This window comes from Vulpes lagopus, chromosome 1 (assembly GCF_018345385.1).
Source record: "Vulpes lagopus strain Blue_001 chromosome 1, ASM1834538v1, whole genome shotgun sequence".
Taxonomy (NCBI): domain Eukaryota; kingdom Metazoa; phylum Chordata; class Mammalia; order Carnivora; family Canidae; genus Vulpes; species Vulpes lagopus.
Window position 1 is genome coordinate 118,698,929 of NC_054824.1, and position 19,367 is coordinate 118,718,295.

Genomic DNA, 19,367 nt, shown 5'->3' on the forward strand with positions numbered 1-19,367 from the left:
CCTATGGCTGGGCATCAGCGGGGCTGCTGGAATGGCTTCCTTCCCATCATTGTCTCTCGTCCTCCAGAGATCTCTCTTCTGGGGGGCCTCCAGTCTGGCACAGTAGTCAGACATTTGACATGGTACTGGCTGTGAGGAGGGTGAAAACAGAAGCTGAAAGGCATCTCATGCCTGGTTCCTGAGGTCACCCACTGCCACTTCTGGCAAATTCCATCAGCCAAAGCAAGTCATAGGGTCTTCCCAGAGTCAAGAGAGTGGAAATGAACTCGCACATGGAGAGATTTGGAAAGAATTGTTGGTAGCCCTTTATGTAGACAATCTTCCTCAGCTCCTCATCTTTAGTGACATGCTTAAGGTACTTCCTCCTCTTCTTATTCCTATTATTACTACCATTATTTTGAGTTTAGGCATCATATACTGACTTCCCTTTATAGCAGATAAGGATTTAGTTCTTTACCCTTCATTTCAGCCTTCTGTTGCAGATCGTCCCAATATAGTCACATCACAATCTTGATTAAATCTGTTCAGTGTTGGTATAATGGTATAAATGCTCTTCACAGCTGACTCTTATTTCTTTCTTGCATAACTTCTCTTCCTCTGGAGTTAGTAATCCTCTTGCTATTTTGTTTGGTTAGCTTCCCATGCATGTATACATCATCATTCATCCCAGAGTCTCTTCCACTCTCCTAAATCTCTACACATATGTTCACCTGTAGGAGATATTCTCTCATCTCCATCTTTTTGAAGAAATCCTCCGTGGAACCTTCTGACCTCCTCAGGGTTAAGGTTAGATTAGGGTGTATACACGTGTGCATGTATACAGATACACATACACATCTTTATGGGTTCGTTCCTAATTTTAGTGGAATGCATTCTTTAATAATGTCTTGAGGAAAGTGTGCATGAGGGGTTTTGGGGGGATCTGTAGGTCTGAAGAGATCTTTATGTTACCTACTCATTCATTTGAGAGATTTCTGTGTAGGAAATAATTTAGCCTTAGAATTTTGAAGGCACTGATCTATTTTCTTTTAGTTTTGCTGTTGAGATGTGAGGTCATTCTTTTTTGTTTTTTCCTTGTAAGTAACATCTCTCTCTCTTTTTTTTTTCTTTTCCCCTGTCTGGAAGCTGTAGGATTTTCTTTTTGTCCTCAGTGTTCTGAAATTTTGTAGTGGTGTGCCTTGGAGCAGATCTCTTTCCCTTGTGCTGGGAAGTAATGGGCCCTTTTGCTCTAGAGACTGCTATCCTTCAGTACTGAAAAACGTTCATTTTTCCTCCAGTGGTTCTCTGCCTCTGTTCTTTTACCAGAAACACCTGTTCATTGAACAGTGGACCCACTGAATTGATTCTCTGAATATTTTTTGTCTTTACTTTTTTCTATTTATTTTCTGTTTTCTCCCTACTCTGGGAATATTTCAATTCTATTTCCCAACCCTTCTATTAAGTTTTTATTTTTGTGAGCATACATTTCTGAGAGCTTTTCCTTCTTTTTCTCTATGGTTCTATAATTATATCATCCTGTTCTTATTTTATGGGTGCATTGTCTTATCTCTCTAAGGATATTAGTGGTAGATTTAAAAGAAAAATTATCATGTCACATGATACGTATTTCCTCCAAATTTCTTTATCTGGTTTCTTTATTTTCATTTTTGTCTTTTCATATCAGAGGTTGTGTCAGATATCTGGTGTCTTCTTGTCTGTAGGAGCAGGATATTAAAGGTTAATTAGAACCCCTCTGGGTGGGATTTTGGAACTGTGGCTGTCACTCGAGACTGAACTGGCTGGGCTATTCCACTGGGGACCTCCTAAAATCAGAATCATTCTTTGTTTTTCTCTTAACTGGCCAGATTTCCCAGGAAGAGCTGTCCAGGCTTTGGCCTAAAGGGTATAGGCCAGCTGACTGATTGGGGGAGAGGACATTCAGTGGATACACTTTCTGTTTTCTCCTGATTCCACTGCAGTCCCCTCATCTCGGCCATTCCCAGTGTCCCCTAGACAAGAGATCTTTTGGTTTTTTACTTTTCTGAATAGTAAATCTTAGACCTTCTGCCATAGTTGGGAAGGGCCAGTGACCTAATTGGTGGGGGGGACTTGGGAGGTCCAGCTGCTTCCCCCCCCACCACATATCACACAAACTATTTAAAGTGTATGAGTTAGTGGGTTTTTTGGTTTTATTTTGGTATATTCACAGGTTTGACACCCATAATTACTGTCAATTTTATAACATTTTTGTCACCCCCAAAAGAAATCCTATGCCCGTTAGCAGTCACTCCCATTTCCTCCCCCCCCCCAAAACCTCCAGCCCTATAACCTTTCACCTGCTTTCCAACTCCATGAGTTTGTCTAGCGTAGACATTCAGTTTCATAGATAGAGTCATACAATATGCAGTCTTTCACAACTGGCTTCTGTTACTTAAATGTTCTCAAGATCATCCCTGTTATAGCGTGTGTCAGTGCCTCATTCCTTTTTATCATTGAATAATCCCCCATTGTATGGATCTGTGCTAATTTATCCCCTCATCATTTTGTGGACATTCAGGTTGTTTCTACATTTCTCTGTTATGACTAATGCTGTGACAAATGTTTGCATGCAAGTTTTTGCGTGGACCTGTGTTGCCATTTCTTTTGGGTGTGTGCCTAGAGTGGAATGGTTGGATCATACGGTGTCTCTTTGCTTAATATTTTGAAGAACTGCCAGACCATTTTCTTTTTCTTTTTTTTTTTTTTTATTTTGCTGTCTTGCCAGACCATTTTCTAAAGTGGCTGTACCATGTCGCTTTCTCACCACTAGCACATAAGGGTTATGGTTTCTGCACATCCTCACCAAAACTTATTATCTTTTTGGTTATAGTCAGCTGCTTCTTTAATGTATGTTCATTCTGTCCTCCTATTTGAGCCTTACCTTGATTCTCCTTCAGGAGTGACCTGTGCCCCAAATTCCTTAGCCCTTCCAGGATTCTGTGGTGTAAAGCATTGCATCTTAGCTTTTCTGCTGCTAGCCCAGGATTTGGTTTCTTGGGTCTGGAGGGTCAGTGACCACCATAGTGTGGAAGTCAATGGCTTGCCTGTATTTGGGTCTTAGTCTGTCTACTCATAAGCTGCAAGACCTGGGGTCAAGTTATGACCTGAGCTTTAGTTTTCTCATCTGTAAAACAGAAACATAATGAATGGAAAGTACCTGACATATAGGAAGTATTAACTAAATATTAGTTCTCTTATCTTCCTCAAACATCTTTTTTCAAAAAGAAAAAGATTTGATCTCTTTCCATCAGGAATTTATCAGCTGGCAGTAGAGATAGACACATGTATAACTCTAATCAACTTAATTTTCAACAACTACTGAGCATCTATAATATGCCATCAATGTACTAGTTGCTGAGGATGCAACATGGCAAGTTTCCTGTTTTCTATCTGGTGGCATTAAGAACCAGGAACTGGAATATAGGGCAGACAGAGGCAAGTGCTGTCACGTGGACACAAAGGGAGTGTAGGGGAAGGAGGGGTGAATTCTAACCACAGGGCATCACACACTTGATCCTCAAATTGATTGGAGCGTCTTCCCTTGAACTCATGGTACTCTGAAATAGCGAGGCTCAAAGAATCAATCAGCAACAGAAATCTCTTCAGCGTTCTCAATCATGAAACCTCTGGCCAGGGTGGTTCTGTGCCAGATACCAAGGAAGGTAAGAATAAATAAATAAATAGAAATCACATTTCAAAACAGGCAAGCATTGAACACCAATAAAAAATTAATTATTAAAAAAAACAGGCAAGCAAAAGACAATATAGCCCATAGATATTGAAACAAAAATGCTGAAGTACAGCTGTGGAAGCCTAGAACGTATATGCCTATAGATATAAATCTCAAATTATTTTAAACTTGTTTTATTATTTTGTATGTTAAAGTTGTGTCTCCCCTGCTGGCAAACTGCTGCCATAAGCAGGAATCAAGTTAGGACCTCTGTAGGTAAGAACTTAGAGGCCTTACATCTGAGCCACATTCTTGCTTGTGTAGGGGTGTATGTAACAGCTGTGTGGCTTAGATGAGAGACAGGTTTTGAAAAGTGGCAAGTTGCTAGGGTGACTGGATATTCTCTAGGGAGAATATTGTTGAGATTATCGAGTCTACAGGCCCTCAGTTCTATGAAGATGGTCTGGGGTGCACTTAGCTTGGGTCTGTGAGGGCGTGAGGGAAAGGTTTTGAGAACAGAATACAACACCACATATCATGTCAGGCTTATTTGTCCTCAAACCCATCTGTCTGCCATGGTGGGCCAAACTGTAGTCTTTGCCCTCTATAATGTTCTAAATTAGGAGCACCTCTCCTCTTCGGTCCTGGGGCTCGTGTAGCCTAATGTGGGTTGTCCCCACAGAACCATCGGCCCTGGCCTCTTTCTCTTCCTCTGGCTCCATTACCTGCTTGAATGGTCTGTTGGCTGCGCAGCTGGGAGAACGTGGCAGTGGGGTATGGGGGCCAGCTGCACAAGTGAATGGTAGGCAAGTGTTACCTGACCAACTTCCCCCTGCTTTCAAGGATAGGAGAAGAGAATTATAAGGTCAACTGGTGAAAACATGGAGTAAAACAAAGTTAAGCAAGTTTTTTTTTCTCTTTCTTTTTTTAAGATATTATTTATTTATTCATGAGACACACACACAGAGGCAGTGACATAGGCAGAGGGAGAAGCAAGCTCCCTGCGGGGAACCTGATGTGGGACTCGATCCCAGGACCCAGGGATCATGCCCTGAGTCAAAGGCAGATGCTCAACCACTGAGCCACCCAAGCACCCATTTTTTTTTCAAGCACCCGTTTTTTTCTCTTTCTATGAGTCCTTCTCAGATCTCTGAGAGTTCAGAAACCATTTTAAATTGCCAAGAAAGGGCTATAGTATGCCATGTTTCCCAAATTCTCTTTTGTCCTCCAAAGGAAAAACATTAAGATTCATTTAAGATACTTCTCTGTTGACACCTTCCCTGATCATCCGAGGGAGATGTTACTTATACCCCTCAGGGCTCATGATTTTCTAGTTATAGAGTTGGAGGAGACAAAAGTTCATATTCTTTAAGCAGCCGCTGTAAGAATCCTGATCCTTTTGGGATGAGGCTTAAGACAAGAAGCAGGAGATCCTCAAGTCTTACTAGGGTCACCTGGAAGGCCTTTGTTCTCTGATGGTTTGAGTATGTTAATTTAGAGACAGAGCTGAATTGCTTTAATAACAAAAATATGAGACATTTGAAGTTCCCAGGGAAATTTCAGGAAGGAGACAGGAGTCAGTTAGACTAAATGCTGCATGGGAAAAAGATCAGAAAGGAAAAAGAAAACAAACAAACAAACTAATGGTAGGCCTGCTGAAAAGGAGCTTTTGGGGGGGGAGAACAGAAATGTCTAAGGGGGAAATTGTAAGCTGTTTGCTATCAGCTTAACACAAACCACTCTTGTTTCCACTGTGGGATCCTTGGTGATGCCTCCTTGGTTCATGGCGTGTGTGTGTGTGTGTGTGTGTGTGTGTGTGTGTGTGTGAATAGTTCCTTCTGCAGATGTGGGTGGTGGTGGAGGGGCTGGAGCTGGCAGGGAAGCTGGTGTCTGGGTGGCACCGTTACCCCTGTCCATGTTGCATCCACTCCACTAGCCTTTAAATGTGTATTTATTGAATGAATGGATAATAAGTAAGTACATGGATTTCTAAGCTGAAGCAGCAGATAAGGGTCACTCATTAACTGAGACTAGACCAAGCTTCTCAGCCCCTAATGTGATAGGATTACTTAGGAAAGCTGGCACAGAGGAGCTTAATATGTGTTTGTGGAACGAACCAGTCACCGAGGGACTGAGAAAGGTACTGTTGTCTGGGTCGTAAGCATGTTGTTCCATGTAGAAAGGACCAAAGCCTTAATCTTTGACATAAGAGATTGCTCTAATTGTGAAGGCCTGGCCTCCTACATTCCCAGCAAGATCCCTGCCCTGTTTTTCGAATGAGGAAACAATGGAGAAATACAGAGCTATCACACTTCCCCATTCTCTGCTGGAAGTAATTGCTCACTCACTAGTGTACTCCTAGCACTTCATAACCACCTAGTCCTCCAAGGTCTACCTTTGTTATAGATATCATGCCTGTTGAGTTTTTCCATGGTTCAGATATATCCAGGTCCTGCATCCCATTTGGGGTCTGAAAAAGATGATCACAGAGGCTTTATTTTCCTCTCCTTGCCTCCCTTCCTTCTTTGAAAGCCTGTCAACTCTTTGAACGAAGGGACCATGTCTCACTCATTTCTGAAGCCCACTGCCTGGCAATCTCTGGTCCAGAGTGAGTGCCAAACAAGTGCTTTTGTACTGAACTGCACATGGGGAGAGAGCTGAGTGCTGATGCAGTAATGGTGACCAGCCCTAACTGATTAGGGCTCCCTGGAAAGGCCTAGTCTCGACACCTTTACTTGTCATCAGAAGTTGCACAAGAAATCACCAGCCCCACACCTGGCAGACTGTAAAATAGGTTCTTTATCAATGTGGTAAAGAATCACATTGCATTTATCTTGTGGGGAGGGGGTTGGTGGATTTAGACCTCTTGGTAGAAGGCTTTGCTGACCTTTTTCTTTTGTGTCTAGGAGGGCCTACATTTAGGAATTCCCACAACAAGGCTGTCTTTCGAAAATGTATTTACTGGGAAACCATCTGTGGGTCCCAGTTATCCAATGGAAAGGGAGTGGGGAAGGATTTGGTTGTCAACTACAGAAGCCATGCTGGGCTCCTGAGATGCCACATTTAGTGGAATACATGACCCCAAAGCTGGCACCTGAGAGAGAGGGATTTAGGCTCAGGTATGTGAAGATAATATAACCCTGTGGACAGCTGGTTATCCAGTTATCATTCAACAGGATTTATTTCACCCCTGCTTTGTGGCAGGCACCATTCCAGGCACAGGGGATTCTCTCAGGAAACAAAACAGAAAAAGCGTGTGCTCAGACAATGCATGATCACACATCACACACACACACACACACACACACACACACACAAGGATGGTATTGGAGAGTAATATTAAAATACAATGGGGTGACAGGGAATGGCCAGGTTGTGGTCCAGAAAGGCATCTGCAACTGAGCCCTGAATTAGCAAGAGTCCCCTCAAGAACGGGAGGAAGAGCATTCCAGCCAGAGGGAACAGCCAGTGCAGGGACTGTGGTCTTTCTCAGGAAGCATGACATGTTCCAGGAGCAGAAGGACCAATGTGGGCAAAGGGGATGGTAGAGCAGGTGGAGATCACAGCTGTCGAATCCCTCACCGACCCTGAGCTTCTGGGCCTCACAGGGTTAACACTGTGTCTTTTCTTCTCCCACAGACGACTTTGCAGAGGAGGAGGAGGTGCAGTCCTTCGGTTACAAGAGGTTTGGTGAGTTCTAGAAAAGCTCTTTTCCTTCTCTCTGCTTGATTGAGATGTGATAACATCTCAAGGCCATTGCTGGACCTTCGGCACACACGGATATGTGTGGTTCTGAGGCCCAGTTATGGTTGGAAATTGAGTTTCTGTGTAACAGGTGATGATTTCTTAAAACACTAAGGGTAATGGAACAGGAGCTGTGCCCGGGCACGAGAAGTAGTGGGATGCTACTACTTGGGTTCACTGGATGCAAACAGAATGGTTTAATAGGCAAGGCAAATCTGTGACAAGACAGGAGCAAAAATATACAAGACTTCTCTATTTTGATATTTGGAAAGCATCTTTGCCCTTTTATCTCAAGCCTCTTGTTCGTAACTTAATGGATAAATGAGAGGAAGACTTTCTCCAGGAACCCAGCTAGACACGGGTGCCCTGTGGTAGGCTAGATAGTGGCCCACAGAGAGATTCATGTCCTAATCACTGGAACTTGAATGTTACCTTATATGGCAAAAGGTGCTTTGCAGATGTGATTAAATTGAAGATCTTGAGATGAGGAGAGTATCCTGGGTTATCTGGGTGGACTCTAAGCCCTGTCAGCATGTTCTCATGGGAGGCAGGGAGAGGGTTATTTGACAACTGAGAGGAGAAGGTGGTGTGCTGGTTGAAGCCGACTGGAATGATGTGCTCTGAAGATGGAGGAAGGGGCCGCAAGCCAAGGAATACAGGTGGTCACTAGAAGCTGAAAAAGGCAAGGAAGTGGATTTTCTGGTCAGAGCCTCCAGAGTGAGCACAGCCCTGCCAACATCGTGATTTCAGCCAACTGGAGTTGATTTCAGACTTCTGGCCCCTCAAACTGTGAGAGAACAGATTTGTGTTGTTTTAAGCCACCATGTTTGTGGAAATCTGTTGCAGCAGCCATAGGGAACTAAAACACAGTCTTCTGTCTCCTAGGCTCTGCATACAGTGCTTGTCGCTCTTTGATCATGCTTCTCATGCCCTGCAGTTCGGTTTTGAACTGACAGTGAACACTGCAAAGTTCCAAAGATAGTTCAAGGGAACTGGGATTTTCTGTCCAGCTTGTTTCTGTGTCTTGGCAAGTGGAAATGAAGGATAGAGAAGAAAGAATGAGTGAATGCGTGTGTGTGTGTGTGTGTGTGTGTGTGTGTGTGTGTGTGAGAGAGAGAGAGAGAGAGAGAGAGAGAGAGAGAGGGAATAAAAGAGAATGAATCTACTTCCTGTTACTTAAAAAAAAAAAAAATAACACAACTCCTGGCTGGACTTTGATTAAAGTTAACAGTCCCCAGCTGCTCTGGTTCCCTCGTTGCTTTAACATTTTTCCTTCTGGGTATACACTTCTACATTTCTTTCTGTGAAAAAATAGGGCTTTACAAGGGGAATGCAGTGGCACCAAGCCGATAGATAGCTCCTCCATTCATATGCTGGCTACCTTCTCAGTACCTTCTCTCCCCCTCCACACTACTGTTCTTTATCTGCACATTACGTGTTTTGGAATTGGTGCCCTGTGTTGTTCTGCTTTGCTGTGGTGGGCTCACTGAAGGTGGTAGTAAGAGTGAACCCAGGAATTATAAAGGAAAGGAAAACAAAAATGAAAAGGTAGAAATAAGAGGAAGATCAAACTTGTAAAAATAAGGCAAAAATCAATGTTGACATGCCTATCTATTTTGGAAATCAGCAGATATCAAACATTTGTTTTTTAAAAGATTTTATTTATTTGAGAGAGAGAGAATGAGTTGGATGAGGACAAAGGGAGAAGCAGTCTTCACACTGAGCAGGGAGCTCTACATGGGGCTGGATCCTAGGACCCCAGGATCATGACCTGAGCAGAAGGCAAGTGCTTAACCTACTGAATCACTCAGGCACCCCACAGATATTTACTTGGACATTAGTAGAAATAAGAACTATGAGGAAATATTTTTTAAAAAGAGTGACCTTGAGAAAAATTTTATTTAAAATTTCATGACCATGTAACTAGCTAGATGGGTGGGGATTTGGTGAAAAATACACAAAAATAATAAGTTGCTGAAAGATTTAATTTGTGATGGCTAAATTGTGTATGGAAATCACAAACCAATGGCTTAGAGGACACATGATAACAGCTTACTAATACTGCAGAGGGGCAGGGTGAGAGTGAGAGCAAGTGGTGAGTAGACAGTGGGGATGAAATTAACATGGGACATCTTGGAAAAGGCTATGAAAAAAGAGGCGTCCAAGTGTTGAGAATTCTTGGATTCGGCTTTTAGGCAAAGTGATGGATGTCTAGCATAGGAGTAGAGTAGAATTTTGGATATTCAAGAGCCTTTGAGGTGATTTAAATAAGCCTTTAATTTTATAGTTAGGTAAGGCGAGGCCCAGATAAAGGCCTTGTTCAAACAAGTTAGGTGGAGCTGTGGTTGTTAGCTGGGTCCTTTACCCCTTAGGCAAACCTAATCTTGAGGAAGGTGCCCACAATAAGGTTGAGGTGATTTCTCAACTTCTGAATCCTAGAAGAGTCTAGAACTCTAGAGTGCAGTTCTAACACCCTAAAATGGGCTGCCCCCCCCCCATGGAGCCTCATAATTTTTGCAGGCCCTAGGACTCTGGATCTAATATTATTGAAGGTAAATGAGTTTTCAGTTCCTAAGAAGTAGCCAAAGCTAGTCACTGAATGCAGCAGAACCCAAGAACCCATTCCTTCAGGTATGGTTAAACCTTAACCATTAAAGGAAGACAAAGTCAGTGTATGGTGGTGTAAGAGGCATCCAGCCTGGTAGGACTTGCCCCTACTTACTCTATTGAGTTGAAAACAGTCACTTAAGCTCCATGGGCCTCAGATGCTGCATTTGCCTAGTAAGCAGAGTGACACCCGCCAAGGGGGATAAGTCTACCTCACAGGCCTGTGGTTGAGACTAAGAGAGATACCAGGTAGACAAGTGGTTTGAAAGTGCAACACTCTAGAAGCAAAGGTGCTATTATCCTGCTCCCAAGATTAGAGGCTGTTATCACTCTTCAGACATTTTGGTATGGCCCCTGCCAAATATCAAAGTGTGACAGTCTGAAACCTCATTCCTGAAGAGATGTCAGGTTGTGATTTACTTCTCAACGTGGTAATATTGTTGGCTTTTATTTTTGCAGAGGTAGACTGGGTAACATAAAGGGTTTAGTTTTTGTCTAATTTTAGGTATATCTTGTTTATGATTTGCATAACTGAATTTAGACTACAGATGGACCAGAGGTTCATTATTCACAAGGCAAAGGGATCACTCACTGTTCTAGCAAATTGTTACCTGGTGGTTTGTTTCCAAAGATATTTGTAGGTACTTATTCAGAAGCATATGCTACATGAAGTTAGCCCCTTTCCCAAAATTCTGTGCAGGTGTCTAGGGGAGAGACAGACTTAAACCTGATGGGTTTGCCATTTATTTGCTTCTCTGACAGAAGCTTCCATGAGGGGAAACTTTGAAAGGTTAATGAAGTAAGTATATTCAAGCTTTAATCAGGCTCTCAGGGCTAGCATTTCTTGGTCTTAGTATGCAGAGCTAATTAATTTGGGATGTAACCATAGTTACAGTTTGGCAACATTCATTCCCTGGAACAGGAGGCACCTGTATATTGATTTTTACTTTCTATAGATAGAATACCATATACACTACAGTGATATTTTTCTACATATTTCTCAGTAACTGTTTTCTTTAAAAATATCACATATGGCTCTAGCATCCTTTATTATTATAGTGAGCAGAAAAGGAAGGCGAATTAATTCCTATTATAAGGGATAAACATAAATTTATGCATTTTGGAATTTGTGGTAAATGGATCCAAGAATGTCTTCTGAAACTTTCCGATTAGTCATATGATTAACATAAATGTATTCAAGTTATATTTTCTTAAATTTTTCTTCATTAAAATGATATAGAGTAGAGGGAATGAAGAATGTCATTTCAGTTCCAAGGGATAAATGCATCAGAATTCCATAGGAGAAGGGGAGAAGTGTGGGAAGAGGGGTGAATTCCAGAACTTGTGTAGAAATGATCATAGCAAATCCAGCTCACATTTGTGTGTCATATTTATCTTCCCAAAGGATTTACAAACATATTTTTCTTTCACAACAACTCTATGAGGACAGCAGGCCAGGTGTTATCTTTCCTGTTTGATGGCTGCTTTTTTGTCTTGTAGGTGGGGGCAGTGGTTATGTGTATGGACATGGGAACCAGGTGTATGGATTTATATCTGAGTTCCCAAACTCACCAACTCTGTGACCTCAGGTGAATTTTGCAAAGCCTACTTCCTCACTTGTAAAGTTTGGGTCTTAATAGGCTAGCTCCACGAAGTTGTTGTGGAATTAAATGTGATGCTGGGTTAGCACAGTGCCTTGCACACTGTGAGCATCCCATAAGTGTTGACCATTATTCTAATATTGGGATCCTTCTTGGACCTTCTGGCCCTGCTGCTTGAACATAGAGCCTAGGAGTTAGTAGGCCCCTAGAACCTTCTAATTTCCAGCAGCCTCATGAATTCTTGTTCTATCCTACCTCTTGTTTTATTGCAAAAAACTATGAAAGGCTAGAAGACCTGGGGACAGCAGCTCTGTGCCCCAGCACCCAGGTAGATGGTGTGGACATCTCATGGTAAACACCATGCCAGATGTCTTGAGCCCTCCCTCAAGAGCCTGCTTTGCCTTCTTTCTGTGCTGGGGCAGAAGGGCACCTAGACCAACTTTGTTTCCTTGGTTGCACTGGGTTGTCTTGAGTTTTCTTTGGAATCTGATCTGGTATAATAATAGGATGTCCAAAGCTGGAATGGTGGAGGACCAAGAGATACATGGGTCCATTTGTGAAAACCATGGGTAGACTTAAGGGTTGCAAGTGACCAACTGGGAGCAGCTGGAAGCATTTGTTATTTATATTTGACAAAACTGTGACAAAATTGCTTCCTTGGGGCTCAACTATGGGAGTTATTAATAGCTCTGAGAGACAAAGATCTGAAAAATTGCAAATTGTGAAACAATAATGAAGAGTTAAAGGAAACATTCTCTGTGGGGCAAAATTCAAGTCTTTTGTAAAAACTAAGTGGGAAAATTCTGAGAAGATCACTGAAAAATGATGTAAGGCTTACAGTTCCAAAAGGGGTATTAGATGCCTTTTTCCTAAGTATGTTCACCAAAGTGTACGTACCCTTGAATAGTTTTGTTCACCTTGAATGATAATTTCACATGAGCAGGAGTATCTGAACAGTGCTGGTTACATGCAAGCAGCCTGAGAAATTGATATAGAGTCCAGCCCTGCTCCAGAACAGCCCCTACCCTACTCCTTACCTTCACCATCCTCTGAACCCATCCCCTACAGACATTAGACATAAAACCTCAGTGACTCCAGTTAAATCACTGAGCCACTTCTTGTCAAGAGTTTTAGAGGAACTAAATGTCTAAGAGTGTGAAAGGCCACATAGACTTCTGAAAAAGCATGATGCATATATGCTCAAACAGCCAGAAAGAAGGGTTATGTCTGAGGTACATGGCGAGTTTCTGATTTCAGTGCAGAGGATTGAAAGAGTTTGCCAAGAGAATACCAAACTGTCTTTGGGGAATGCCGTAGAATAGTCACGTGGATGCCCCCACTTCTCATTGTTTGGGCACAGGGACCAGACTGCCTGTTTCTCCTCTCACAGGACTCTTCTAGAAGCCTGGCTTCATGTTAGGGTTTGGAGAAGGCCCTGCTTTGAAGTCATCCACCTCCAACAGCAAAGAAGTGATCCCTACATCCCTCCCATCAGGGCCTTTCAAGACTGACACCAGCAGAGCTCACCCCTTTCCCTGATAAGAATGCAAGGAATTTCCGTCATTTCCTGTGGGGAAGGATTGAGTAAATTCAGCATGGGACTGGCCTTTCAATAGCACCTTTTCCAAGCATCCTTGAACAGAAATGGTATTAGGTCAGGCAAAGGACTGACCCTATTCAGAGAAACTAGTTAGGGCAGGAAACAAGAGTCTGAGGATCCCTATGGGATTCTTGGAAATATTCAAGCCATTTGCATCACTTACTGACAGGGTTTTTATGTGGCTTTGTAAATCCTAATGAAGTTGATATTTCTGATTTTATAAGAATTTGGTGTCATATGGCTTGTGGAGAAGTAGACACAGAAGAGATTCTCAGTCAGAATCACCTTGAAGGGGGTTTGTAGACTAGCTTCCACGGCCCCCCTACCCTCTGCTTCCAGTCAGATACATGATGTTCCTGAGACCTGAGGAAAGGAGTTTGGTGGCTGTCACTTTTCTTTTAGATAATCTAAGCAGATTTCCTCATTTTTATGATTAATGTTTACAACCTCTCTTGCCAACAGTGTGTGTCCAGGTTTTCACTTCTGCACCCATCGAGAACTCACTTCGTAGGCCAGGGCCTCCCTGCCTAGTCTTTCTTGCTCGTCAGTGGAAATAAAAAATTGTTCCACATGGTGTTCTCATGTGATTATGATTTTTTAAAAACTATTTTCTTATAAAAGAAGCCACTGAGAATTGTTTTTTGGGTAACTACAATGTGCTGGGCAGTTTTCCACTCATTAGTTCATTTAAGTCTCTCAGGAGTGCCTTGAAGGGAATTACCTGCAGTCTGCAAGTGAGGAGGATAGAAACCCACAAAGCTGAGTGGCATGGCCAACATTGGAATCCAACCTGATGCCAGTCCCCAATGACCTTTCCACTCCATTCACAGCTGAGAAGCACACAGAGACACCCATTCTTGGTGCATCTCAAGATTTTGGTGGGAAAATAAATGATCATAGGTGTATGTGGATTCAGCCAGCAGCTGTTTATATGCGGACTTATGTTTCCTGATTCATAGTGTGTATAGATTGAAGATTCAAACCTTGTGTTTTTCAACCATTTAAAGTAGAATTCCTCCCCACCCTTCCCTGGTTTGTATTCACTTATGAATCCTGGTAAGAGTGTGGGGAGGGAGAATAATTTGTTTTTCCTACAATTGGGTTGAAGCTGAATGTGGTTTGTTTTTATTTTTAGAAAAACTAAGGGGGAAAAAAATCTACTCAGCCATTTTTCTGCTCAGACAGCATGAAGGCATTAGGTTGCTTCCAGTGCTTGGTTGGTCGGGGTAGGGTGGGAAAGAGTGATTCCTTTTGGTAGCAACTTCAAGTAACTGAAAACAGACGAACTCTGAAACTTTCCTTGAAAGACTCAAGTTGTTCCTTTGGAGGCCCCTTGGGAAAAGGAACAATGTCTGAGAGTCATGAGTTTTGAGGGAAGACATGGTCCTCAGCAAAGTTGCGAACTAGAGGGGCTCCTCTCTTCCCTCGTGTTCCTTGCTGGTGCCCTTACTCCTCAGGATGCTGGCGGGCTTTAGATTCTGACAGTCTGGGTCACATGCTGACTTTGCCTCTCACCAGCAAATCATTCAAATTTTCCAAGCATCACTTTGTTGATCTGTGAAATGAGAATAGCAAGAAAACCTTCCTTGCTGGGCATATGAATTATGAAATCATGAGTAATATAAGGGGGGGGCAGGTATATGGCAGGTCCGCCCTGAACTGTTGCTGCCATTAAATGGTTGACAACTCTAAGCCCTCCCCCCTTCCTTTCACCTCCCCCACTTCCTCCCTCCCCCTGGCACCATCATCCCTGTGTTCATGTTCCCTCAGCCCTCCCTTTATGAAGCTTGATAGGCCTCATGCTCTCTGATCCTTCCCTTCCTCCGTCCTCCCCGCATCAAAACCTCCCGGCCTTGACTCTTCTGCACCAGTGCCATACTTTGTTCAGGAAGTAACAAAGGAGTTGATTTTCTTGGTGGCCACCAGCAAAGAATGTAGTTTAAGGAAAGTAACACACACTGGGGGCTAAGAGCAGCTTTCACAGAGAGGTGCCATAGCATCCTCCTGGCTGAGAGAATGGACTCTGGGTTTAATTTCCAGCTTTACCACTTAGTGGAGAGAAAGCCTTGGACAGGTTGACCTCTCAGCACCTCATTGTTCTCATCAAAAGATAGGGGTAACTGAGTATCTTCCTGAAAGAAGTCTGAATGAGTTAACACTTAGAGCAGTGCCTCGCAGGTGAAGGGGAACTACATTAAAAGTATGTACTGTGAAAAGTGACAGGAATGGTCACAAGGTGGCTGTAGCAGTTCCAGGTGGGTGAAGGAGTCTTTGTCTTTTTTTTTTTAAATTAATTAATTAATTAATTAATTATTTTTATTTTTTAATTATTTATTTTTTTATTTTTTTTATTATTTTTTTATTATTTTTTTTAGAGTCTTTGTCTTTTTGGAAGCAATGAAACTATGCCAGGCCTTTAGTAGACCCTGTCACATGTAATTGGCCAACACTGAGTCACAGTCACTTCCTAAATCAGCTAAGGGCAAGAGGAATGGACTGGCTCTGCTTGGCTTGGGCTACCCCTTTGGGGTAGAATGTATAGTGAGGACCACTATTATCATGTGTAACTTAATATTCATAATATCTAACATCATATTGTAACTATAATATATGATTACTTTTATAATTTAATGTTTATTTTATTTTTTTTAAATTTTTTTGCTTTATTTATTTATGATAGGCACACAGTGAGAGAAAGAGAGAGGCAGAGACATAGGCAGAGGGAGAAGCAGGCTCCATGCACCAGGAGCCCGACATGGGATTCGATCCCGGGTCTCCACGATCGCGCCCTGGGCCAAAGGCAGGCGCTAAATCGCTGCGCCACCCAGGGATCCCCAATTTAATGTTAATTTAGACAATGATTATTATTAAATAACAACATGATTTTGTTATAATCTGATTCATTATTACTTTGTTCCACTTACAGAATTATCGTATTTTATATAACACATTAAAAAATTCAGTTTATTCACAAAGTAATTACAAGTTTACTTTTAAGTGATTTATAATTATGTTATAAATGGAGCTACAAGGTGCTGAACTTTCAGGAATACAACTCTTATATTGTATTCTTAGGGAATACAACTCTTGCCACAGGAAACATTGTGAAATTGGTCTCCTGTTCTGAGTCATAACTATAAACACTTTATGCTTCTTCCAATGTTTTTCATTTTTATCCTTTTTATAAGTTTTTGAAAGCTGACATTTGGCCCTGATTGAAACAAGCTTCTCTTTTCATATGCTAGGATAGTTTTTTTTTATTGGTATAAATATTTCCATACATAGATCAATTTCTTTCACACACTGAAAAGATGAAGGACTAGAGAGTTGTCAGGAAAACAGGAGATTGGAACTAGAAGTCTGCAAAAGTTCTGGCAGAAATTTAGACTACATTCTTATTCCAAATGCCTAAAGATGCCTCTATTCTCTGATATTTGAATTTTTTTTAAAATTTTTTATTTATTTATGATAGTCACAGAGAGAGAGAGAGAGAGGCAGAGACACAGGCGGAGGGAGAAGCAGGCTCCATGCACCGGGAGCCCGATGTGGGATTCGATCCCGGGTCTCCAGGATCGCGCCCTGGGCCAAAGGCAGGCACCAAACCACTGCGCCACCCAGGGATCCCTCTGATATTTGAAATAACCTTTCTGTCACGTTCTTCTTGTTCTGTGAAGCAGGAAAATGCAGAAGTAAAATTATTGTTGACATTTTAGATTGAGTCTTCAATCTAAGCTCAGGCATTCACAGCAGCATAAGTGAGAGAGAAGCATATTCTTCCCCTTTGGGCTCTGTTTCATTTTGTACTTGTAAGAGGAAATCCTCATGATAGCTCATATTTAGTACATTACTGGGACCATTGATGAAGAATATGAAGATGTAGTGATTACTCTACCTCATATTTTATCTAGAATGTTACCGTTGAATTGTTTTTGAAATAATGGAGGGGAGTTGGGAGTACTTCTCATTCTGACGAACATTCACTGACTGCCCTCCATGTGCTGTGAATTGCAGTACAGAGATGAATAAAAACAAGGTCCTTTTCCTGACTATTAATCATCATCAACATTTATAATTCATTTTTTCAATTTCCCAGAAAATAAGAGGTATAATAATCTTTATGAAAACCAAAAATGCTTTAAAAAATCTGCATACTAAAAAAAAAAAAAAATCTGCATACTTGTAAAGCCTAGTTCATAAGCCTCATCAAAGGGTCCCCCAAAAGACTCATAGAGTCAAGGTAGACTGGAGAGCTGCCATTTTGTGGTGGAAGTGATATGAACTGGATGTCAGAGATTTGTGAATAAATTCTGCAAGTCTCTGAGAGTGGAAAAAGAGTAAAACAGTTGGGAAACCGGGGTGGGGTGGGGTGGGTTTGTCCCTTTGCCCTATGAAAAGTGAAACATAAAACATTAATGAGAGTTTGGGAAAGAGATTCAGGCAAGAAAGATAGGCCTTACACAGTGTTCTTTTCTTCGAAAATATATGCACTTTGTGAGATTTGCTGAGAAGTGAAAGCAAGCAAGATTCATGGGAAGATGTCATTTTTAGTCAATGCAATATGAAAATGATGTGACATTTATTAACTATCCATTATGTGTTGGGCATCATGCACAGTAAAGAAGGGAGACTTAGGCTTTGCCTTTGGGAATTTCAAATTTAATGAGAAGCAGACAAGAGTTTTCCAACGTTGTACATTTGCATAAAAGAAAAATATCAGCCAACCCTACAAATTGTTCCCCACCCACCAGCAGAATTTCAAAAGGCACAATAGAGGGCACCACATGCCAGATGGAATGTGAGCTGCCTCTTCTTTCTGTCTCCAGTGTTGTTCTAAGTTCAGTATTGGCAAAACTTCAGTGGTTTCCGGATAAGGTTGGGACTCTCCTATATACTCGCCCTTCCCATTATGTGCAAGTTAAGAGGGCATATACAGAATCCCTTTCCTTTGCCCCACAGAAAAGGTTCAGGATGAGGTGTAAGAATCTGTTTGATATAAACCCGTGAAAGAAGGTTGGAAGGTAATTTCCTTCTCCATATGGTATACACACCACCGATCACAGCTGTTTCTAAACTGCTGCCATGTGAATCCACTCTGCTTATTAACAGCAGCTATATGCTTGTTTAAAATGCAATGCCGATAGTGTGTAACAATAATTTGATTTGGAAGCCTTCACTATTTGTTGCACTTTTGATAGACCAAAATGGACCTCCTATAAACAGTGAAGACTGTGAATAAGGATTTCAGGGAGCCCAAGTGATCTTAAACTCATAAACTTACACCATCTAAGCCTTTTGTTTGTTTTTTATGGAAAGAGGGGTAACAAAACTACCTATGTTACAGGGGCATTAGGAGGATTATTTCATGTAGGTGAAGTACTTAGCAAAATGCCTGACATTTAGAAGGTATTCTGCAAATACTCATTGCTGAGAAAACAAAATAGAAAATTAGACTTTTTTGAAAATTACTGAATTCAGTACTTCATTTGAGCTCTCAGTCTCTACCATCCTTACTCCCTCCTGTCTATACACACACAGACACACACACCCTCCGTGTGTGTATGTGTGTGTGTGTGTGTGTGTGTGTGCATGACTGGGTACTTGAAGAGTTCTGAATTGGAGGAATGGAGATCAGAATTGTAGTCTTTTTTTTTCTTACATATTAACTAACTATGTGAATTTTGCAAAATGATGTAAACTCTTTGGGCCTCAAATAAGCTCTTCTGCAAAATGAAGAGGTTAGAGTAGATGATTTTGAAGACATTTTAGGCCATGCAGTGTTATGGGTTTGTATCTGTAATGTCATCCAAAGCTTTATTCTGCCCCTACAGTTGATTTTAAGTACATGATACTACTTGTACTTTTTCTTTTACTTACTTCAACAATTCAGAATAAATATTTTGGTACCTCCACTTTAGATATATTTTCCCAGTTCCCTGATACAAAAGTTAGTTGGCAAAACTGGCAGATGGAAAACTCTCTTCTTATTCATTTTGTTGAAAATATTAGTGTTCTCATGATTATTGGTTTTCCATTTGGTTATATGTTCCTTTCATGTAACTTTGGAGCTATTGAAGCATTTTCTAGGCTTATGTATTTTGTTTTTTTTGTTTGTTTGTTTGTTTTGCAT

At 41.6% G+C, this 19,367-nt stretch overlaps 1 protein-coding gene across 2 annotated transcripts in view; it reads left to right on the forward strand.

The window, feature by feature from the left end:
• COLEC12 (collectin subfamily member 12) overlaps positions 1-19,367 on the forward strand; it is a 195,878-nt gene that overhangs the window by 11,281 nt on the left and 165,230 nt on the right. For both annotated transcript variants that reach the window (XM_041751113.1, XM_041751163.1), the window contains exon 2: positions 7,328-7,378. In XM_041751113.1, the coding sequence (XP_041607047.1) occupies positions 7,328-7,378 (51 nt within the window). The remainder of the gene's footprint in view (positions 1-7,327; positions 7,379-19,367) is intronic.